Source organism: Panthera pardus, unplaced genomic scaffold (assembly GCF_024362965.1).
Source record: "Panthera pardus isolate Hobbes unplaced genomic scaffold, ASM2436296v1 HiC_scaffold_21, whole genome shotgun sequence".
NCBI lineage: Eukaryota > Metazoa > Chordata > Mammalia > Carnivora > Felidae > Panthera > Panthera pardus.
Window position 1 is genome coordinate 32,499,407 of NW_026526777.1, and position 25,620 is coordinate 32,525,026.

Below are 25,620 nucleotides of genomic sequence, written 5' to 3' on the forward strand. Positions count from 1 at the left end.
TTGTTCATAGCATGTATAAAATTAATACGTAGCTCTATTAATCTTTTTTAGTGTTCAAATTTAACTAGAGTGCTAGAAACAACTGTATCTGATTTAGAAAAATGAATTTCTTTTCCCATCTTAACTTGCTGAATCAAAGGCAAATGGAACATTGATAGCTATTTTTATTCTAGACAGATCTAATAACTTTAGGGCAAGCTCATATGTACTCATATGTACAGAAAGAAGCTTTAGCTGTAAATAATGATTAAAGTTTATGATTTAAATATAAGGATTTTTTTTCATCAATAATTTTCAGTAATAGAAAAATTATTGTTTTCCTGGTTAAAAAACTCTGAGAGTAGACTGTGGTCCCTTACATAATAACAACAACATTGGGACACTTGGAAGAAGAATGTTGTATCACCTGAAAAATCTTTTAAAATTATTTTCTGTCAGAACCTGAATATATTTGACTATTACCTTGGAAAACTGGTAACAGAGTGTTTAAGAGATTTAAAATTTTAAATAAACTATCGTTATGCAGACATTTTTGCTTGTTTATATTTGTTATATAACAGTGACTTTACATATTAAGCCCAAGTGTATTAGGGAACTGAATAAGCATTATGTGGATGCTTTGATTATATTTCATATCTTTACACAGTATCATTCTTTCTGACACCTTTATTCCTTTCAATATGAATTGTTACTAAGTTTTATATATATATATATATATATATATCCGCAAAACATAAACAGAGATCTAGTCTATGTTTTAAGTATTTTCTTGTTCTTGCCAAGTTTCCTACTCCAGAAGACAACATAGAACTGGAAAGATGCCCATCCTAAAAAACACACTAAGCAAAAATATTGTATTAATTCAGTGATGATAATCACTTTGAAACTGAACATACAGTAGGGTAGGAAAAACAGCCCCATCTCTTCCATATCTTATCTGTGCCTTAATTATCCTGTAAAAATACTTCAAATATTAGCTAGTGGATATTTACTGAACACTCAAAGTGCAAAGTACTATGTTGAGTATTATAATAGGGAATGTAGAAATGTATAAGGATATAGTCCCAGACCTCAAAAATACACAAATAAAATGTATAAAAATAACCTTTAATTCAACTTAGAAAATCAGTGCTAAAAGAAAGATACATATTTTTAAGGCTCTGGGTTTCAGAGGAGGGAGAATTTACTTCTTTATGTTGAAGATGGAATCTAAGACTTGGCAAGGTAAATCGTGTGTTCCATAAGGGCCAGATTTATGGCACTGGAGGGCATTTCTTCCGCCATTTCTTAATCCATTCTTCTGCCACAACTAATTGATGGGTCTTATTTAAATACCATCAGGTACAAACAACATGTAGTTTCTAGCACACTGGTTTTAATGGTACCTCTTCCCTTCCCATTATACAAGGGACTGAATGTGACGTTTGTTATTTTGTGGACAATTTGAACTTGAATCTGCTCTGATTTATATGTTTTAACAGGTAAATCAAGTATGAACTTTGGTATTTTTACTATTTATTAATAACAAACTATCTAGCAAACCTCATCATAGAATGCTGAGTATGTTGTTGATTCATTCTTAGTCTATATTTGTTGACTGACATAATACTTTAATGGTAAGTAATGTTGGTGGTTCCTTTCTGGAAAGTCTGGTTCTCCTCTCTGTAATAAGAACTTCACTGCCAGCCTAGTATTGAATGGTAGTTTTTCTTTACCTCTTTTCATGCTCCTTTGTGTGACATTTTATCGAAATGATTTCAGTTTTGGTTCCTTTCTGTTGCCTCATCACTGTTCCATGAAGCAAAAGATTCAATTGCTTTACCATCACATCAGATTTTTACCATGGATAGTTTTTCATTTCCCCATTTATATGTTTCTACACAATTAATTCTGTGTCTCCACAGAGCTATATACTTCCTTACTTGGTTTTTCTGTCAACGAACAATATAACGTTTAAAAAATAAATTGGATTATAGGTAGGTATTTTTCAGTTACATCAATCTTTTTCCGTAAGTAGAGTGATCAGCTTAATTTCAGTGCTTAGTTCTGTGCAGATAATTCCTAAATATACATTAAACAACAAGTTTTCCAAACCTGAGTCTCTAACTATGTGCTACGTCCATGCATCTTCAGAAACCTTACTTACCTTTACCATGCCTTTGGTAAAGGACTTTACTGGTGCCCTGACCAGATCCCCTCTACTGGCTGGCACCCTTTTCAGAGAAAAATTGCCCATGGCTAAGTAGGAAGTGCCTCCCTAGGCACCTCCACTCTCCCCCCCGCCCCTGCAGGGAAGGCCTCATTGGCCTGACTGGCTGATAAAGGGTTTATACTGCCCTTGCTTCAAGATGGGAATAACTCTGCCAGTACATTTAGTGTTTTCCATAGGTTTAGGCTGAGGCTGATTTTCAACTGAAAACACATTGTTGCTTGGCTTTTTTCTTCTGCCCTATTTTGTTTCCCATATTTCCTAGTTCCTGAGAGTTCTCCATCAACAAATCATTTAAACAAGAATCCTTGTCTCAGGCTCAGCTTGGAATCTGACCAAAAACATGTGCAAGAATTGATTTTATCACCTTCTTAAATCTGGTTGTTTTTTTTTTTCTGTATTTCTCTTCTTTAGTAAATGGTATCCTCTTTTGATCCTCAAGCTTGAAATCTGGAAGTCATCTTTGACCCCTCCTTGTCCTGTTTCTGTATATTAGTGGTTCTTAAACCCTTTGTTGCTGAATGTCTTCATACTCTAAAATAATTATCAAGAGCTTTAAAGAACTTTTGTTTCTGTGGGGTATATCTTTTACTATTTATCATATTAGAAATTAAAACTGAAAATATTTTAAATATTATTTAAAAATAATACAATACTATACATAAACATAAACCATATTTTTATGAGAAATAATTGTTTCTAAACAAAAAAGCCAATAGAAGAATGCCTTGTTGTACAGTTTTTCGAAAGTATGGGGCTTAAGGGAAGTTAGCTGGATTCTCATATTTGGTTCTGCTTTTGCTCTGTTGCAATATCACCAGTCGTGTAACCTCTGATCAACTCCATTGGATCCCATGAGAAAATAAAAGTGGAAGGGGCAAATAATGTTTCAGCATTGTTACAAAAATAGTTTTGATGTTGCAGACCCTGTGAAAAGGTCTGAATCCCTGGACCATTCTTTGAGAACCACTGCTGTATATCAGTTGATATACAGCCCAGTTGATTTTACGATGAAATTGTACTTTTACAGATTGCATGATATGGAATAAATAAAACATTCCACATAGTCTTGAATGCCCATAACTGGGATAATTTGAAAGCATAGACTGAGTCTGAATCCAGCTCCTACCACTTACATGCTGTGTGATCTTGAGCAAGTTGCTTAACCGTTCCCCATATTTTAGTTTACTCATATATGAAGTAAGACAATAGTCAATTTGAGGCTTATGTAAGTTAATATGTATGAAGTGCTTACAACAGTACCTGGCCCATAATAAGCATTACGTAAACATTAGCTATTATTATTACTCTCGGTAATAGTAAATAAGTCTCCTATAAGTGTTAGCTAATGGTTGTCATCACTTTTCCTTTCTGCTGCCTCGTTCGTCTTTTCTTGGCTGATTTATATCACACTGTTAATTGGTCTGCCTGTTTCCATTATTTCCTCTTGCCTATTAATTTATTTTTTAAAAAATACAGTCTTGTCACTTTATTGAGTAGATATATTTGTGAGCTTCTTGATGTCTTTAAGAAAATAACTTCCGAATATATCGTAGACCTTTTTCAGTATGGCTTAATCTACCTTTTGTTTCTGTCTGGTACTTTGTGTAGTTCATATCCATTAGCCACTATGCCTCAACCAGTCATTTATTATCATCATCTGGTACTGTCTCTAATTCACACCCATCCCAAACACACTACCCACTTTTTGTCTGCCTCTCTCAAGACTATATTTTGCATCTTTGTTTCATAAAGCGTCCATTAGTTTTCCAAACCAGCTCAGATTTCCTCTGGGAAGCCACAGGAACTTCTAAATTAAATCTCTTATACTTCAGTAAACTGGGAATTAACTGGGAAAATCCAGACATAGTCACTCTACTTAGAACAAGAAAGGTTTTAAAACACTCAATCCTAATCCTGATTTTTAATCAGATAAAAAATAAATCAGAAGATCCTAAGCAGAGTTCCTTATCATGCCACCACTCAACCTGACCTGGATTTAAAAGAACTCCTACTGGGGAGTTATTTATAATCTGTTTGATAGCATACATCCCAGTAGGACAATAATTGAGACTCCTGTGTATTAATATTGCAAAAATTTAGAGCATTGTTAATCAAGACTTATTTTTCTTTCTCCTGAGAGAAAATTCTAATATGCATCAGGGCTTTTCTTCTTTGTTGTTATCAGAGATTCTTAGTGAACAGGCTGTGTTCATCATTTGAAGGTTAAGTTCAAAGCTTTTACCATGATTGGTGTTATCAAAAATGGATGGACAGCACATCTGAACTTTCTCTTGAAAGATGGAAAGCAGTTGCTAGAAGATTAATAAGGACAGGGTTCTTCCCGAATAATTCACATTGGCTAAAGACCATGTTATGCCCAATTCTTGAGAAAGCTCAGGTAGACTTTGCTCACATCCATTTTCCCTTACCTTGAGATTCTCCATCCCCCTGCCCTCCATTCTTTCCAATCAAAAGAAATGCTTGATTGTAACATCAGAAGTCTAAACTGTTCAGTTAGAGATAGAATTTTATTTTTAAATTGACAAGTATTTCAATTGAAGATAGACCTTTGTATTTGAATTGAAGGCTGTTCTGCAGTGTTAATGACAACTTTTGGACACATTGTAGATACTAATAAAATATAGCTCACATGTTTGGGGGGAAATCTGTGCAATAAAAACTAACGTTATCAATAGTACTGATCACTTTGTAATGATAGTGTTGTAGTTGGCATTGCCATTAAGAAATGATTTGATTTTTTGTAATTTGTATTTACTTTTGAAAAGAAAATAAGTCCTATGAAGCAAAGTTTAGCTCACTTGCTATTTTGTTTATTGACTTATAGAAACATTTGTCTCCCAGTATAACTAGATATGATGCTGATACCAGGGAAGCAAAAACAATAGACCTTTATCTTTAACAGGATTGCCTGTTTGTTGTTTTCCCCCCCTCTGTTAGATTCTAAGTGGTGAGTTCTGTGATAGTGGCAAATACAGTGATTTTTGATTATCCAAAGTATATTTATATAAGTTAACCAAGTTTTTAAAGTATATCATTTAAAATCTTCCCATAGCACTTAAGGCTGGCAGTAGTCAGTATCAAAATGCATAATTGCAGTTTTATTATGAGGTGTTGGCTGGCAGCTGATGGTGGATGACAACAATTAATAGATTATTAAATTGTCTTCTTTAATAATTTGTTTGAATTTTATATATTGTCTTCTGTAGCAGTGCTGTGTCAGAAGACTTGTTGTGATCGGTGTTCTGTATTTGTGCTACCTAAGAGGATCCACAGAACACTCATGACAGTTGAACATTTCAGATGTGGCCAGTGTGATTGAGGAACTGAATTTTTAGTTTTGTTTAATTTTAGTAATTTAAATTTAAATAGCTACATGTGACTAGTGGCTAGTGTATTGAACAGTGCCAATCTATAGTGTCATTAGTTTCCATCAGACAGTGGTAACAGTTGAATTACTGTTAGATTATTAGTTTCATTATTTTGTTCATACAGGAGCCAATTTTCAGAATTTTACTTACAGATACCTATAATCAAGGCATTGAGTTGTCCTTAAAGTTAAATTATAATTAATCTTTTTTCTAAGGTCTGTTAGAAGGTGAACAGGCTCACTTTTTTTTTTTTTTTTTTATTGCAACATAGAGATTGCTACAGGACTCATTATAATGAGTGGATCATTGTATTAACATTGATAATGGATTATCTCTGTTTTCATTTGGGTCATATAATTTAGCCACTTATCTTCACACGTATTGAACTGGCAAGAAGACCATTCAGGCTACTGAGGAAGTAGCAGGTGGTAGGGATCAGCCAGTAAGTGACAGTTTTCGAGGTCATGCATGGGAATAGATGGAATGAGTGGAATCTGTATTGAGAATTTAAGTTCTTGATAATTTGGAGGAGGAGCAGCTAATGGAGCATAAGCTACCACAAGACACTTGCAAAGTTACAATTACTTTAAAAAATATGGTAAATTGAGGCAGGTACAAAGTGAGACTTATTCTAGAAAGTATTCAATCAGAATTGTGTTTGCAATCACTAAGAGAATGTTACTGTAAGAACTTGTAATTAATTTAAAAAGAAATTAATGATCAAATATAAATGGCAAAAATCATGCAGTAATTTTTATAGCAAGAGTGTTTTCTTTTTCTCTTTTTCTCCATGTTTATTTATTTTAGAGACAGAGAGAGAGAGAGAGAGAGAGAGAGAGAGAGAGAGAGAGACCATGAGTTGGGGAGGGGCAGAGAGAGAGAGGGAAACACAGAATCTGAAACAGACTCCAGGCTCTGAGCTGTCAGCACACAGCCTCATGCGGGGCTCAAACTCAAGAACTGTGAGATCATGACCTGAGCCAAAATTGGACGCTTAACTGACTGAACCACCCAGGCCCCCCGAAGGTGTTTTCTAATAAGGATAAAATTGCAATTGCATACTCTTTTCAGCTATGCATGCTATTTTTAATACTCATAATTCAATCTAATAATATTAAACCTTTGTTTTTAGGTGATTCATTCTTACTCTGAGGAAGTGAAACTGAGCAATTTTAAGACCCCAGGGATCCTTGATTAGGAAGCTCTCGTAGAAGCTTATCAGTAGAGGAATATTTTTATGAGGCTGAAATTCAGCTATTATGTCTAAGGGTCTGTTTGACTCCCTTTAGACTTTCAGCACCTTGAGGTTGATTCTGTGTCTTACATTTCCTCTGTGACTCTCCATCTACCTCTTTAGAGAGACTGGTTCTCTCTGCTGACTTTCTTTTGACACCAAAAAATCTTTATTTCTTTGTAGGGGGAGCCCATCACTTTCTGTGAGGAGAGTTTTGTAAAGCATCGTTCAAGTCTGATGAAACAGTTCTTGGAAACTGCAGTTAACCTCCAACTTTTCAAGCAGGTAAGAGTGGGCCTCCATATTTCCTTCTGTAACAGAAGATTACAGAAATGTAACAAATGCGTGGCACGTTTTTATCACTTTTATCAAAAGTTTGTCAAAACTCTGAATAATACTGTTCTAGAATTACAAGAAATTTTTCTTTCTTTTGTTAACTCTACAGTTACCTATGGCATGGCACTCTAGAAAGTTAAGTAATAGTAACTTTGTTATTAAAAAAAAATCTCCTCTAAAGTACTAATCTGATGGTCTGTGAAAGAGATTCATTCACAGTTATAAAACCAGCACGACTAGTTTCATGTGAGCATCTAGGAGTTGGTTTGGTATGGTAGATTGATGATGGTAAGCAAACTATTTTTTGTAGGACAGTCCGAATGTAACTCAGCTTAGAAAAACAGACTTCATAATTATAAATTCAAAAATTCAGAAAAAAAAGGTCATCATCATACTGTGTATCCCGATTTTTGGCTCAGAAAATGTAGTCACAATTTTCAAAAAGCAGTAGCTTAACATCAGAATTGAGAACGTTTAGATGTACTCATTCTTTCATTCCTGTGTGTGATCATAGCAAGTCTCTCAGTTGAGGCTCCTCTCAATTTCTGTTTACATAATTTAAATTAGGTTCTAAACACTTTATTTTCTTATTCCACATGATAATTTAAATGTCAAGTTACCTGTGTGAATTCATCGTTTAATGAAGACCAATAAAGTGCCATAAACTGCTCAGGACCAGGATACAAGCATGAGTAAAAATTCAATAGCTGAAACTGAAAATCTAATAGAATCCTTTGGACTGTTAAGAGAAAAGATCCCATGTAATTTGAGATAAGATTCAAATTAAGTAAGTGATTTAATTTGATGGTGACAAAACCAATACTATTATCCACATTCTGAGGAAGTTTTAAACAATAATTAGAAAATACTCTGGAGAGGGGGGTGGGGGCTATAACTATCTTCTCATATGTGAAGGTTTACCTTAAAGAAAGGGTTACGTTTACCCAATACCTAAAAGAGGCAGAAGCAGCTTTGATAGCTTTTAGGATCAAAGACGTCTTACGAATTTCTGAAGATGGAGTGGGTTACTTTTGGTGCTCTGTCACTAGAGGGCTCCAATATAGATTGAATTACTTCCCAAGGTTGTAGAAGGATCAAGTGATGGTCTTTCTAAATGCTGAAGCGTACAGCACAATGCTGTCCTAAACCAGTCATCCAGTGCGTGTTTGTGGAGTTAAATAGTGATACCCTTTTTGTAGTTTCATCTGTCAAGGAGAGATAGTACTACTTCCCATTGTCAACTCTGAATTGTGAAGATCAATTCATATGGGGGTCAAGAATTGAACGGGTAGATAGAATATCTAACTTATGATGTAACCTTTGGCCATAAGACTGTAACCAAAATCTTTTCATTAGTTATAATTCACATAGAGTAATTTTTGTATACTTACAATAAGCTCATATTTTTAGGAATCAGGTAGAGTTGGGTTAAATCTTGGCTTTCTCATGTAATAGCTGTTTGCGCATAAGTATCTGTCTCTTTTTCTTTAAAATAGAAATACCCCGTATCTCACAGGGTTGTGGTAAAGTTTATGTGAACTGATACATGTATACTCCCAGCAAAGTGCACAACACTTTGTAGAAGCTTATTAAATCTTAGTGTCTGCCTCATTTTAGAGCCATTACATTAATAAAGTATAAATCTATGCAGGATTATTTTTAAATATAACTTGGTCAAAAAGGCTAAATGTAGAATACTAAAGTGGTCAATTAAAATAGAACCCATTATATAGACAACTTAGATAGTTTACATGCACCAATTGACCATGTTCTCAAACTTGATACCCTTTTATGACCCTTGAGAAAATGATACTTGAAGTTTGGGGATTTAAAAGATGGCTATTGACAGTTTCACAAACTTCTAAAGATGAATAAGTTCCAGAGATTCACTGTACAACATAGTGCCTAATTCTAGTCTATTAAAAGTCTATCTCATGGTAGTGTTCTTACACACACACACACACACACACACACACCCAAAGGAACGCAAGGAAACTTTCGGAACTGTTGGATATTTTTATTACCTTGATTGTGGTGATTGTAGCAAAGTGTATACATATGTCCAAACTTAACACATTGTCTCCATTAGTTATGTTCAGTTTTTTGATTACCAATTACACTTTACTAAAACTTGGGGGGAAAGAAAAGAAACAAAAATAGGAATCAATTGGTAAAAAATTACCAACATAGATGAAGCCACAAAGAGACTATTGCTCTTTTTGAAAGAATATAAAAATATTCATTAGGTATAAATGATTGCTATTCATTATTATGAATTTGTGATCCATCATATGTCAAGGACTCCTCCGGCTCTCTATTTAGCAATGCTTATGCATCAAAATTGAGAGAACATGGGTCCAGGAGAGCAGCATATAATTTTAAGTTAAGGGTTAAAGTAGACTATTATTTCAGATAATACGGCCGGGAAGGATTCGGAGGTAACTTACGTACTGAAACAATTTTAAATGCAGTATTTAAAAAACTTTTGTGGTGTGGAACAGGAGACAAAGCCTAGTGCTTACTTCCCAAGTTGAAAAGTGTAATAGGAGACCCTACTCCCACAAATCTGGGATGACTGAGTGTAAAAGTAAACAAGAAATCAAACTGCTCCTTCCCTTTATTCATTTCCTGGTGATTGTACCTCCAAAGCACTGGTACTGAGTGGAGGGGAGGAAAAGGTGCTGCTGAAAAGTAAACACACCAGCCTGTACAGAAATTTGAAGTCTGAATTAATAATTTCTGATTTGGTCTGATACAACTCAAGCCAAGTTTACAGTGATCCTAAATTGTTAGCACTGTCAGGCCCTAGGCAGAAGCAAACACACATCTTCTCTTGAGGAACCCAGGTATCAAAGAATTCTCCCAGCTAAAATTCCAAAGATAAATTTCACCGTTAGAAATTATAAACATACAAGGAAAAAAAATCATGAGCAAGAACTAGCAGAAACAGAGGACCAAAATTGACTTACAAAGATTTTAAATATTGGAATTATCAAAATTAGAATGTAAAATAACTATGCTTAAAATGTTCAAAGGAATTAGGGGTGCCTTGGTGGGTCAGTTGGTTAAGTGTCTGATTTTGGCTCAGGTCATGATCTTGTGGTACATGAGTTTGAGCCCCACATTGGGCTCTGTGCTGACAGCTCAGAGCCTGGAGTCTGCTTTGGATTCTCTGTCCCTCCCCCACTCATGCTCTTTCTCTCAAAATAAATAAATAAATAAATAAATAAATAAATAAATAAATAAATAAATAAATAAACAAACAAACATTAAAAAGTAAAAAAAAAAAAAAGATGTTCAGAGGAATAGAAGACAAGCTTAGAAATGTTCAGTATATAGGGGCTCCTGGGTGATTCAATTAAGCGACCAACTTTGGCTTAGGTCATGATCTCATGGTTCATGAGTTCAAGCCCCATGTCAGGCTCTATGCTGACAGCTCAGAGCCTCGAGCCTGCTTTGGATTCTGTGTTTCTGTTTCTCTCTGCCCCTCCAGCACTCATGCTCTGTCTCTCTCTCTCTCTCAAAAATAAACAAACACTAAAAAAATGTTCAGGATATAAAAATATTAATGTGAAGCCAGTTTTTAAGACTGTAGCTTATAGGGGAGCCTGGGTGGCTCAGTTGGTTAAGCATCCGACTTCAGCTCAGGTCAGTATCTCACAATCTGTGAGTTTGAGCTCTGCATTGGGCTCTGTGCTGACAGCTCAGATCCTGGAGCCTGCTTTGTATTCTGTATCTCCCTCTCTCTGTGCCCCTCCCCTGCTCATGCTCTGTCTCTCTCTGTCCCTCAAAAATAAAATAAAAACATGAAAAAGACTGTAGCTAATAAAATTCTGGTAGGAAGTATGTAACTGAAATTGATGGAAATTGATGGGTTGAACAGCAGATCAGATCTAACTGAAGAGAGATTTACTAACCTGGAAGATATATCTGAAAAAGAAATTATCCAGAAGATAATGCAGAAGAATGAAGAAATAGAAAATATGAGAGGTTAATAGGCATGAAGGGTAGAATGAAAGTGTCTAAAAGCCATTGGAATAAACTATAAAAGGAGAGGACAGAAAATGGAGGAGAGCGAGTAGTTCAAAGGACAATGTCCATACCAATAAAATATACCGTTGTATAAATTTAAGAAGTCCAGCATATCCAAACTGAATAAATAAAAATAAATCTATAACTACACCATATATTCAGCTCTAAAACATTAAGTAAAAATGGAAAATTTTTAAAATAACAAGATGGGCAAGATAGATTACCTTCAGGGAGCAACATAGTGACAGCTGAGTTCACATTAGTAATCCAGAAGATACTACCGTATCTTCAGCATGTGGAGAAAAAATACCTAGAATCCTATGCTGACTAAAATACATCTTGGGGCACCTGGGTGGCTCAGTCGGTTAAGTGTCCGACTTCGGCCCAGGTCAGATCTCACGATTCATGGGTTTGAGCCCGGCATCAGGCTCTGTGCTGATAGCTCAGAGCCTGGAGCCTGCTTCTGATTCTGTGTCTCCCTGTCTCTCTCTTCCCGTCCCCTGCTCACACTGTCTCTCTCTCTCTCTCTCAAAAATAAATAAATGTAAAAAAAATTAAAAAAAATATATCTTAATTATAAGAGTGATATAAAAACATTCCCCACCCCACCTGACCCTGACCCTCCCCCCCAAAAACCTGAGTTTGTTCCTTGTGTTGACTTTATTGATGTGTCTTCTTTGTTCCGCTAAAATCCCCACTTACTTAATCAAGTGCAAATGCCAATCTTGGTGTTGCCGTGAAGGTGTATATATATATATATATGTATATATATATACACATATATATATATATATACACACACACACACACATATATATACATATATGTATATATATATATATACACACACGTATATAAATATGTATATATATGTATATAATTAAAACTCCTTATCATTTGACTTTAAATAAGGAAGATTATTCTAGATAATTTAGGTAGGTCTGTCTGAATCAATTGGAAGACCTTAAACTCAGAACTGAGGTTTCCCTGGGACAGAGAAGAAATCCTATCCGTGGATGAGAGCTTTGGCTTCTATGGGTTTAGCCTGCTCATGATTTTTCCTTCCTGATGCTTGTCTTATGAATTTCAGACTTGCTTAGCTAGCCCCTATTATCATGTAAACCAATTCCCGGTAATAAATCTCACCTGTGTATGTGTATTTGTGTTTGTCTATTTATCATTATATCTCCTGTATATCTCCTACTGGTTCTGCTTCTCTGATTGAACTCTGACTGCTATACCAGACAGCAGAAAGAAATCTTTAAGGGAATACTTTAAGAAAGTACTTCAGGGAGAAAGAAAGTTTTCTCAGATCCAAGATGGAAGGTCTGAGATGCAAGAAGAAAGGAAGAACAAAATAAATGGTAAATAATGTGGATTAAATTAAAACGATGTTAAGTGTATAACACAGGCAAATTCTTCCACATGTTCAAGAATCAAATGGTTTCAATTCAGATTCCAAAAATTTCCCATTTTGATTATGGAAAAAGGGAGATTCTCTTCAATTTATTTTGTGTGGCTAAGATCATCCTGATTCCAGATCCTAAAACAGCATGAGAAAAGAACCTTATAGGTGAGCCTCACTCACAATCACAAATGGAAACATTTAAGCAAAATATTTGCAGCCAATTCTAGCAATGTATTAAAAGGATACTACTTTATGAGCAGCTTTCATTTATTCCAGAAATTAAACGGCCATTGCATATTAGGAAATCTATGAATGTAATTTCCTACATTAGCCTATTATTAGAAAAATCATTAGATCATCTCAACAGATGCAGAAATTTTTCATAAAATTCCTGATAAAAACTAAAAAAGAGTCATGATTGAAAGCAATTTCAACAAACTTCATACTTAATATTAAATACTACCTCTGAAAAAGGTGTTAGCTATTACCTTTGGAATCCCTAGCATATATAATTTAGCCAAAAAAAAAAAAAGACTTAGAAGACACTAAACTGACATTACTTTTATTTCTTTGAAGAGAGAGACAGGTTTCTTAAGACATGAAGGAATAGCTTAATAAGTTTGACTTTATCAAAATGAAAAACTTTGATTACCAAAAGACACCATATTTGTAATAAATACAAACCACACAAGGACATAGAATCTAGAATTCAAGACAAAACAAAATAAGCAGGAACAGACATATTCATCCAATAGAGTTGTACAGAAGACTTGAGTTAGCACATGCATATGGAGACACCTGAATGGCCGGTAAAAGTGTGCAAGGTATCCAGCCTCATTTGGGGTCAGAGAACATCACATAAGAAAACACAATGAAATTTCACCATATACTCACCAGATTGGCCAAATTTAACAAAAACAAAAAACAAAAACAGAATCACAAAATTGGGCAAAGGCACAGAGCAAGGGACCAAGTTTTAACTGTTCATGGGGGTATAAATTTGCGCAAATAATTTAGAAAACACTGTGGCACTACCATTTAAAGTTAAACGTGCAAATTTCTTAGAAATTTCACTCTAAGTCGTGCACCAGAAATCATTTACTGACATTGCTTGTAAAAAGCAAAACACTGGCAGTAATCTCAGATGTTCATCAGTGTTAAAATGAACAAATCGTACAAACATTGTACAGTAGGAAAATTAAGCTGCAGCAAAACTGAAAATGAGTTAAATGAAAAAATCACTAAAGAATTACTATGATGAGTCTTTTTATGTAATATTTAACAGGAAGAAAAATTACATAGTATATTATTTAGGGAGACATTTGTGTGGTAAAACTATAAAGGCAGACAAGGAGAGGACAACCTGAAGCAATTGTGGTCTTTTCTGTGGAGAGAGAGGGGCACTCAAGGAAGGACCTTCTAAGGAAGGGAATGTTCTGGTGGTTTGCTTTATTATTTAAACTTAATTATTTAAGGCACTATTATTTGAATTATCTAAGTACTGTATAAAAACATTTATATATATATACATACACATATATATGTGTATGTATATATATATATATACGTGTGTATATATATATACGTATATATGTGTATATATACATATATATGCGTGTGTGTGTGTATATATATATATATATATATATATATATATATACATATATATATTTGTTTCCAGATCAGCTTGTTTCTGTTGGGCTGTTTTCATTGACAGTTGACTTCTTAACCTTTTGAGACCTCAGTTTCTGCATCTGTAAGATGAGTTAGAGTAAAAGGTCACTAAGTTTGAGATACCTTTCGACTCTAACATTCCTTGATATTATGAAATAAACATAGCTTAGACGGATGATAGTAGGTTCCATTTGGATAAATTCCTCTTTAGATAATGGATTTGGAAGGAATCCCAGAAACAGCTTCTTAAATCCACCATTCTGACATCACCATGTTTCTGTAGCTAACAGCTTTTACCGAGATTTAAGCCATTATTTTTAGGACTCTTACCTTTATCTCATATTATACTAACACAGTAAAGGAAATTATTTTCTTGTGTATATTGTTCGTTATAAAGGTCACTGGAACTAAAGTTTTTTCTGCTCATTTTATTATACACTTTTCCTGGCTAAAGACCATGACTGAATTTGGTGTGTTGACCCAAGAGCCTAGTATACAGCCACAGACTTATGGGATCTCCATGATATAGGCCCTTTTTTAGATGGCAACCTATATTTCTGTTAAGAAATGTATACAATAAGTAAGGAGCTCAAGCATAGATATATTTTTTTTCCTAAAATAATCTTGCTTGCTTATATTCTACCTTTATCAGAGAGGAAAATGAGAGGAAAGATTCAAATTGGAAAAGGCTCTTTTGGTGTTCTTCCAAAACCCTTTCCTGCCTTTCATAGGACAATACAAATGTGTCTTTTTTAAACTTTTCCATCCAACAAAGTGCCCCTTGTGGTAGAAGAGAACACATGTTTTTGAAAAGAATAGGAATGTGACTATCAGAGACCATTGAAAAAGCACATTTAATAAAGCCATTTTGTATTTTTCAGAGACGTTTATATACATTGTGCATTCTATACCACAGTATAGCTGTGTTTATTTTAAAGTGAAAATGTTTTAAATAAATTACTGCTTAAAGTACCCTTCTCCTCCCTTCATCTTCAATTAAACTCAAGTTTTCAGGTAAATACATTGCATTCATTCTTTGGCTCTGAGTTCCTGGTCTCACCACCATGTGTAATGACATGCCTACCCCATTGTTAATAGCATTGGCTCTGGAATGCTCTGGAATGCAGTAGATCTGGGTTTGTACCCTGGTGTGCCACTTTCTCAGAGTATCACACATGGTAAGGTGCTTGGTCTCTCTCTAAGCTTTAAATCCTTCCCCAGTTTCTTATACTAATGGACTATCCAAATACCTTGAATATCCCTTCAAATACACCTTTCACGAAGTAAGGTTTTGTATATGCTGTACCATACAGCCAGTATTAATCCATTGTCATTCTTCCATAGTCTTCTCAAACATCAGCCCTTATCCAAATCAACATTTACCCTTACATCCGTTCTGTTCCCTTAGAGCTTTTGTTCATACCAGAGTTACAGCATTTAGTCTATGTTACTGTAATTTCCCTCTTACTGTGTTTTCCTTCACCTCTTTAAAGCTTTCCCTGATTTTCCTCCAGCTCACTAGGTCTGCACTCCTTTCTCTGTGCCTGTATTACTTTGAAAACATTTTGTTTGTTTATTCACTTTAACAGTTAAGTACTGAGCATCTTTTGTTGTTGTTGTTGTTCTTGTTGTTGGGTCCTGCTCCTCCAAGCACTTGAGATTCAGAGCTGTGTAACCCGCTTTCATGGAGTTGTGATTTCTAGTGAAGGGAATGGGTTAACATACAACAAATAAAAAGGAAAAATGTCAGCAAGTGGTAAGTTTAGAGGGTATGAGATATTGATTGGGTGCCTAATTTTAGACCAGAGGTTCAGGAAAGGCTTTACTGAAAAGGCGATACTTAAGAGAAATCTGAAGAAGGGAATTAGTTTTGAGAATATCAAAAGAGGAACATCATTTCGGGTAGAGGAAATTGCTATTGCAAAGACCCCAAGGAGGGAAAAGAACTCGGCATTTCCTAGGATCATAATTAAATCAACTGTGGGCAAGAAAGAAAGTTGCATCAGCTTAGGTTAGAAGAGCAGAAAGGGGACACAGATCTTGTAGGACTTTAAAGGCATGAGTTACATTATATTCTTTTTAAAAAACATTTTTAAATGTTTATTCTTTTTTGAGAGAGACATAGTCTGAGTGGGGGAGGAGCAGAGAGAGAGAGAGAGAGAGAGAGAGAGAGAGAGAGAGAGACAGAATCCGAAGCAGGATCCAGGCTCTGAGCTGTCAGCACAGAGCCTGACAGGGGGTTCAAACCCACAAATGGTGAGATCATAACCTGAGCTGAAGTCAGAACATCCAACTGACTAAGCCACCTAGGCATCCCTTGTTACATTATATTCTAAACAAAGCAATATGCTGTTGGAAAGCTTTAGCTGGGGTGTGACTGGATCTGATTTGTATTTTATAAAGATTGCCCAGATTGTGCTGTAATGGATTAGAGGAGAGAGAGGTGGGTCTCTACATGGGTCTGTTGCAATTGTTCAGGAGAGAAGTGATGGTGGATTGGATGAGGAAGGTAGTAGAAAAGACAAAGCAAAACAGAGCAGGGTTTGGTTGTGTTTGGGAGGTGGAATTGCCAGTTCTTGCTGATGGGCTGACAAGAGTAGAGGGAAATGCAAAATCAAAGATAATACTTGTATGTATATTTTTATATTGGTATTTCTAATAATTCTCTTTTTAGTTTACATATCAATTTTCTGTATAGCTTGTGAGGTACTCCAGTACTAGGACCATATGGGACTCAATTCTGTATGTGTAGTTGCTTGCATAGGATCTTGTTAATGCTGGTGCTAAATAAATATTAATAAAATTTCTCTGTACAGTGTTTCAAAGTTACTACTTATAAAAAGTGATTTTGAAGACTAAGATATTTACATACTACAGTGATTAACAGCCATACATTATATTATAAGGACTCTAAGATTAGGGAGATGGATTTCTGCTTCATGAAAGTAAACTTTTCCTTATGACCGAAGAATACAATAACAAGTGTATATTTAATATATAAATAATAACATTAGTGTAAAAATCCTCAAGATCAATCCATTTCTGATGAGATCACTATTTCATGTCATTTGTAACCTATTTCATGTTATTGGTAAACATGTCAACCAATTCCATCAAATTTTCCTTATATAAGGAACATACTTTTGTGGGTATAAGTAGAAAATTCTCATACCAGTTCATTAAGAGAATACTTATCAGAAAATTAAATTAAAAATCATTTAAAAAGTTTTTGATGGACCTTGAACAACTGTAGGGTCTAACACATCTATTGTTGTGAGGGAAAACCTGAAAATTTATGATTTGATAAAATATATCCTTTGTAGTTGGGATGGGGGAGGGGGTTCGTGCTCAACTAATCTTGAGAAGTACTGTGAAGATGTACTACCATGATACATAAGGAAAATTCAGTACCTATTATATAGCTTGATATTTATTTTTCTAAAAGCATTTGACAAAGTGCTACTTCAAAGATTGATAAGTAGATTACAGTGTTGGAATATGAGGTAAAATAAGATGATGTTTAAAGAGCTGATTTGGGCCCATAAAAATAACTTTCTGTATACTCAGTACTTAATTTCAGATACTAATTTATAACACGTATTTCAAAATTCATTGTGTAATAATTCTAAAAATTTAAATTAGAAATTTATCATGTAATGGCAAAACACTAGATGGTTATGTAGTTATTTATTTATTCAACCAACATTTATTTGGTAAGTACTATTTGAAAGTCCACTTGCCATGTGATGGTTAGTTTTTTCATATTTGTTATAGATTTTAAAACAATTGACACATTTCCCTAAGGTATTATTGTACACAGAAAAATTGTAACTTTATGGTGGAGAAGCCCAGCAGACCCCACCTTAACCAGATGATCAAGGTTAATGTCACCAGCAGTAGTAACATAAATTGACATTATGAACTCCCTGATGAGAGTCACTGTGGATACAATCACCCCTATGGTATTCTTGCCAAAATATATAACCTCCATCTAATAATAAGTGTACATCAGATAAGCCCACATTGAGGAGCATTCTACAGTATGATTGGGCAGTACTCTCCAAAAGTGTCTAGATCCAAAGAAAGACTGATGAACCACAACTGGAAAAGACTGGATTAGATCCTGGAATAAAAAGAAGACCGTTGTAGAAAAACCACTGTAACCTAAGTATAGTCTGTAGATTATTTAGTAGTATTATAACTACTGTAACTATGTCAATTTCTTGCTTTTGATAAATGTGCCATGGTAATATAAGATGTTATCATTAGGGGAAGTTGAGTGAAGTTTATGTGGGAACTCTCCATTCTGTTTTTGCATTCCTGTAAACCTAAAACTATTTCAAAATAAAAATTTTAAACAGATTCTTAAAAAAAAATGCCAATAGGACACTCACATTAAGGTATCTTAATATTTTCTTAACAGAGTCTCTTTCATGTCACTTTTATTATCCTTTGTGTTACGGTTTCTCCTGAAAGGATAGCTTTTGTTACAGGTATAATGAAAAGAATCCTTGCTCTATTCCTCTTTAATGTACCTTTCTTGTATACGTATTTTTGTATTTGTGATATACTTTCTATTTTTTCCCTCCTTTTTTTCTAGGCTATTTCTTCAGTGTCCTTTAGAGTCACAGTTATCTCCCACCTCTCCCCTAATGTTATAGTCCCCTCTTTATCCTTAGACATCTCAGATATCTCCCTGGGGGTTCTTATGTAAGACCACACTGATTAATTACCTTTATGTGATAAGTCCCCAGCACATCTTTATCACAGAGTCACTGTGTGTAGTCACATAAATGTAAATACATGTGTGTGTTTGCCTAGTATATATCTTCATGATTATGTGTATATACATATACATACTCACACCCATACATACACATACCTCACCCATATACATACTTACATCTGTACATGTACACACATACATGTCCCTCCTGCATCCTTTCTTCTGGGAACTAGTGCTACCGTGTTGCCTAAACCAGATAATGAGGAGTGTTCTTTTCCCATGTGTTCACTGCTGACCTTTCTTGCATCCAGTTTCCAGTTGTTTACTATGTTCCATTGATTGATCTTTCTAAATATTGCTTAGATTGTTTTATTCTCTCATTTCAATGTCAATGACTTATGTTGGATAACTGATAACTGTTTTTAGCCACCGTAAGCTATCCTCCATTCTATATTAACAATTGTTCTTTCTGAAAAGCAAATCTTGTCTTTTTCCTATTATATTTAGGATAAAGTTCAAACCCCTAGCCTGGCACACAAAATCCTTCTTCCCCTTTTGTCTGGAATACCTGTCCAGATGCCTTTGCTACAGCCATTCTAAGTGATTTACTATTAGGTCTCTGAAAACGATTTCATGTCTTCATGAACAGCCCACATTGAGGGGCATTCTACAATACGATTGAGCACTACTCTCCAGAAGTGTATAGATCACCAGCGGCAAGGAAAGACTGATGAGTTACAAATGGAAAAGATAAGATTAGAGCCTGGGAATAAAACAAGACATTAGTAGAAAAACCAGTGTAACCTGAATACAGTCTGCGGATTATTTAATAGCACTATATCTATGTTAATTTCTTACTTCTGAAAAAAAAATAACTTGGATTGTAATAGATGCTTAACAAAGAGCGGGAGAGTAAAGGACAGTAATTATGAAGAAATGAAAATAACATTTGTTGAACCTGATCTATGAACTTAGATTGTAATCCAGGTTAATTTGTTTGGCTTTCTCGAGTTGTAAGCTCTGTAAAGACAAGGATCATTGTTTTTATCCTAATATTTAATACATGATAGACATTAATATTGTCAAATAAATAAAAACTGTTGAGTGACTCCTTGTTATAAGGGATATGAAAATGTCTTGACAGTTTTGATGGAAGAGCTTATAAAATTGATTGTAATGACGCTAATTTAGGGATAATACAAAACTTGTAGGAGTCAAGTGTTACTGTCAAATAACTGTCAAGTTACTGTCAAGTGTTACCGAATGGTGTCTGTAACTTAAACGTGGAGTCACATAACGGTGTAGGGTGTAGAAATGAAAATTCAGTGACATCCAGTGTACTCTGTATACTTTGTGTTATGGCCCACTTTCTCTGACTTACAAGATGTTGAATAAAAGGAGTGAGTCAAAGGGTGCCTGGGTGCTCAGTGGGTTAAGCGTCTGACTTTGGCTCAGGTCATGATCTCATGGTTTGTGAGTTCAAGCCCCACGTCGGGCTCTGTGCTGACAGCTCAGAGCCTGGAGCCTGCTTCAGATTGTGTGTCTCCCTCTCTCTCTCTGCCTCTCCCCCACTCACGTTCTGTCTCTCACTCTCTCAAAAATAAATAAACATTAAAAAATTTTTAAAAAGGAGTGAGTCAAAAGCCATGTCTTCCTTTTATGTCACCTAGCGATTTTGGAAGATTTTAGAAAGCTTTTAATGTAAGTAATAGAATCCTATGAATTTCTACATCCTTAAAGGAAGCATGAAGGTACTTATGTATGGTATGTAATCTATAGCTAAGATCAACATATGCATTACTACTAAAGATTCAATAGGTTTGGAGTATTTGGAAACATTTGATATGTGAATTGTTGGGAGATGGTAATTGTATGATGCACTTATTTCATAACATGAAAAAATAATAAAACAATGTGGCATAGGAAAGATATGGAGACTTACTATCGGGAGGAAGAAATACACAAGGGGAGATAGCTTATCAGGACAAGGTATATATATATACCTTTTTTTTTTTAGCATCCTTTGCTAACTTATTTCAATTAGTATTTTAAAAAGTGTTTCTCTAAATGGGGTCTCAAATGATCAGCATCAGTTTACCAATACAAATGGATATTCTTGAGTCTCATCTTCAAAATGTCTGGTTCAAGATGCCTGGATTAAAACCCAGGAATCTACATTATTAATGAGGTGCCATAACAATATATACACTAAAGTTTTGGAAACAGTCATCTAATTATTCTGTATTCTCTCAAGTCAGCAGTATAACTTGAGTGTCTACTATATTTGAGGTAGTGTTCTGGGTGTTAAGATATATTGGAGAACAAGGAAAAATAGAATTATCTGACTTTGTGAATCTTTTATTTTTAGTAGGTAGAGGACAAACAATAGATAAATTATGTGGAGTGTTCAAAGATGATTAAGTACTATGGAAAAGTAAATAGAACAGGAAGGGGGGTCCTATTGGGGGTTAGGGTGGAATTTAAAATAGTGTAGATTTTCATGGAATATGTGGCATTTGAACAACTACCTGAAAGGTGGTCAAAGATAGAAGCCGAGAGGAAGATTTGGAAAGCTGTTGCTGTAATCTTGGTGAGAAGTGATGGCATTTAAGAACTGGCTCAGGAAAGAGGATAACAGCTGAAGTCAGATTATGGATCCACTTTGAAGATAAAGTCAGTGGATATTCTGAAAGATTTAATATGAAATGCGAGAAAGAAGACTCCCAGGTGTTTCCATGATTTCTTGTCTAAGAAACTGGTAGAATAGCTGTCATTCTACTGAAATGGGGAAGATTATGGGCAGGAAATATTTTGGTTAGAAGAATGAGTTGAGTTTGGGCCATATTAAGCTTGAGATGTCTATTAGACATCCAACTAGGATATTGGTTAGCAAATGGATAAGTAAGGCAGAGGAGAAAATTATACTAGAGATAGAAATTTGGGCGTCATCAGCATGGAGAGAACTTAAAGTCATTAGACTGGAGACCAAGTGAAATTATCAAAAGAGTGGCTATAAAGAGAAATGGCAAGAGGCCCATGGACTGGAAAATAGCAGAAGGCAATGGTGAAGGAGGCCAAGGGAGAGTGAGTGATCAGTGATGTAGGAGAGAATTCAGAGCAGTAGAGAAAGAATACCAAAGAAGAAGGGATCAACATTGTCAAAGTCTTGTGACAAGTGAATAAAAATAAGGATCTGGAATTGACCAGTGAATTCAGTAATGTGGAGACCGGATGACCTCAGCAAGCGCAAGTTTGTTGAAATGGTGAGGCAGAAATTGTGGCTGAAGTATGGGAGAAGAAGTGAAGATAAAAATACTCACAGCTCTTTTGAGATTTACTGTAAAGCACAATGCAGAAATGGGCATGGCTAGAGAAGTAAATGGGGTCAAGAGGAGAAATAACGTGTGTGGAGCCTGGTGGGATGATCTGGTAGATACAGAAAGCTATATTCGGGAAAACGGAAAAATTGTTGGTGGAGTTGGTCGTTGTGAGGAGCAGTTACTTCATGCACAGCAGGACAGAAGGCACAGACAGGGAGAGGACGAGACGAAGGGGCTGGGCACATGTGCTGCTTGGAGCTTGCAGAATTTCTCTCTTAATGGCTTCAGTTTGTTTGTTTGTTTTTCTTACAGGTAATTAGGAAGCACGATCAGCTGAGAGGGAATGGGAGAAGTGGTTGGGTATTTAAGGAGGGAGAAAATACGAAGTCAGAGAGTGAATGGACTCGAGAAAAAACATAATTGTCTGGCATCATTCAGAGCACGTTGGAAATGGCAGGTTGTGACTTTAAAATGAGAGTGGTCATCATGGTTGTCTGGATTTTCTCTTAATACCCAGAGCTTCCTACAGACCTACTGATTACATGCGTGCTCCTGCACCAGGCGTTATTTATGCCGGTGGCTCCCTTTTCCTGGGATCGTCTTCTCCCATAAACTATGTGGCCTACTTCCTCACTGCTTTCAAGTCTTGACTCAGATGTCACCTTCATCATAATATCTGCCCTGACCACACTGTTTAAAATTGGAAGTTCCTTGCCCCAAACTCCCCAACCTTCCTTATGCAATTCTATCTTACTGTCCGACATTCATCACCTTCTAACACGCTACGTAATGTATTACCTTTTTTTATTTCATGCTTTCACTCCCCTTCTCCCCCACTAAATATTTAAGCATCACAAAAGATTTTTTTGTTATTGAATTATAATTGACATACAATATTAGTTGCAGATGTGCAAGATAGAGATTCAGTATTTTTATATATTATGAAATGATAATGATAGGTCTAGTCCCCATCTGTCCCCATACAGAGTCATTACAATACTATTGACTATATTCTCTATGCTGTTCTTTACATCCTTGTGACTTATTTGATTACTGGAAGTTTGTACTGAATCCCTTTACCTGTCTCACCCATGCTCCCACCCCCTTTTCCTCTGGCAGCAAGCAGTTTGTTCTCTGTATCTGTGAGTCTGTGTCTGTTTTGCTTTGTTTTGTTCATCTGTTTTGCTTTTTTAGATTCCGCATATAAGTGAAATCATACAGCACTTGTCTTTCTCTTATTTCACCTAGCACAATACCCTCTAGGTCTATCCGTGTTGCAACAAATAGCCATATTTCATACATTTTATGGCTGAGTAATATTCTGTTGTATATATACACACTACATCTTCTTTATCCATTCATCTATCAATGGACACCTAGGTCGCTTTCATATCTTGGCTGTTGTCATAATGAATATAGGGGTACATACATCTTTTTGAATTAGTGTTTTCATTTTCTTTGAATAAATACCCAAAAATATTTCTTTCAGTAAATATCCAGAATTGCTGGACAGTGTGGTAGTTCTGTTGTTAATTTTTTTAAGGAACCTCCATACTGTTAGCGGCTGTACCAATTTGTATTCCCACCCACAGAGCACAAGGGTTTCCTTTCATCCACATCCTCACCGACACTTCTTGTTTCTTGGGTTTTTTTTTTTTTTTTTTGATAATAGACATTTTGACAGTTTTGAAATATCTTGTTTTGATGTTCATTTCCCTGATGATTCATAATACTGAGCATCTTTTCAAATACCTATTGTCCGTCTGCATTTCTTCTTTGTAAAAATGTCTATTCCGGTCCTCTGCCCATTTTATTTTATTTTATTTTTTTAAATTTTTTTTTTCAACGTTTATTTATTTTTGAGACAGAGAGAGACAGAGCATGAACAGGGGAGGGGCAGACAGAGAGGGAGACACAGAATCTGAAACAGGCTGCAGGCTCTGAGCGGTCAGCACAGAGCCCGACGCGGGGCTCGAACTCACGGGCCGTGAGATCATGACCTGAGCCGAAGTCGGACGCTCAACCGACCAAGCCACCCAGGTGCCCCTCCTCTGCCCATTTTAAAAAACATTTTTTTTTTGTTATTGAGTTGTATGAGATCTTTATATAATTTGGGTATCAGTCTTTTATCTGTTAATATCATATGCTAATATCTTCTTCCATTCCATAGGTTGTCTTTCAATTTGTTGATGGTTTCCTTCACTGTGCAAAAGATTCTTGGTTTGACATAGTCCTGTTTGTTGATTTTTGCTTTTATTGCCCTTGCCTGAGGAGACATACAGGCCTATCTCAAGAAACCAGAAAGTCTCAAATTAAACAATCTAAGTTTAAAGGAACTAGAAAAAAGAACAAAATCCAAAGTTAGTAGAGGGAAGGAAATAATAAAGATCAGAGAGGAAATAAATGAAAATAAAGACTTTAAAAAAAACATTAGAAAAGATCAATGAAACTAAGACCTGGTTCTTTGAAAGGATAAATGAAATACTAACCTTCAGTAGGCTCATCAAGAAAAAAAGAGAGCTCACGAGGGCTTGAATTTTTGTCTTTTTTTTTTTCATTTCTGTATTTCAGGCATCTAGAAAAGTACCTGGCCTGTAGTAAACATTGAATTATATTGAATTAATGATTGAATTAATTAATGGTATTGAATGATATTGAATTAATTATATTGAATTGAATGATTAAATTAATTAATTCTATGGTCTGGTGGTCATGAAGTTTAACTGACTTCATTTTGTTGCAAATTATTTAAAGCCTATCCGTTGATATATCCTGGAGGATACTGTTGTTCCATCAATGTTGTTTTAAATTATCAGTTCTAATAATAAATTGCACTGAATGGGTTTTTTATACTCTTCAAAGTGTTTTCCTGTTCATTATACCATGGTAGTGTAATTTAGTATTTTTACAGTTTTATTTACCTAATATTTGAAATGGAATAAAAATAACAGTTTATTTCTATTTCCTCATGTGCTTAATTCTCTAGGTTTAGCTCTAAACTGACCCACCTTATTCCCATTTGTTGTCGCAGTTTGTGTTTATATATAGCTACTAACCGAATGCCTTGCATCTAGCAGGTGTCTATAGATATCTGTTGACTTAATTTATTGTAACACTTTAGTGTAGTTTTCACTAACCTGTCAAGGTTTACTGAGCATTTATAAGAAGAAATATTTAAATTAGACTACTTATTCTTTTTTAGCCCTAAAGCATTATATAGAAGAGAGATTTTAAAGATCCGCTAGAAATGAATGTATTTGAAGCATAATGTTTTACTGTATGTAAATGT

General features: G+C 35.2%; 1 protein-coding gene across 1 annotated transcript in view; it reads left to right on the forward strand.

Annotated features, from left to right (window-relative positions):
• The window catches only part of DENND1B (DENN domain containing 1B), a 260,225-nt gene that overhangs the window by 182,691 nt on the left and 51,914 nt on the right, over nucleotides 1–25,620 (forward strand). Inside the window, exon 15 of the mRNA XM_053909094.1 lies at nucleotides 7,019–7,120. Within this exon, the coding sequence (XP_053765069.1) occupies nucleotides 7,019–7,120 (102 nt within the window). The remainder of the gene's footprint in view (nucleotides 1–7,018; nucleotides 7,121–25,620) is intronic.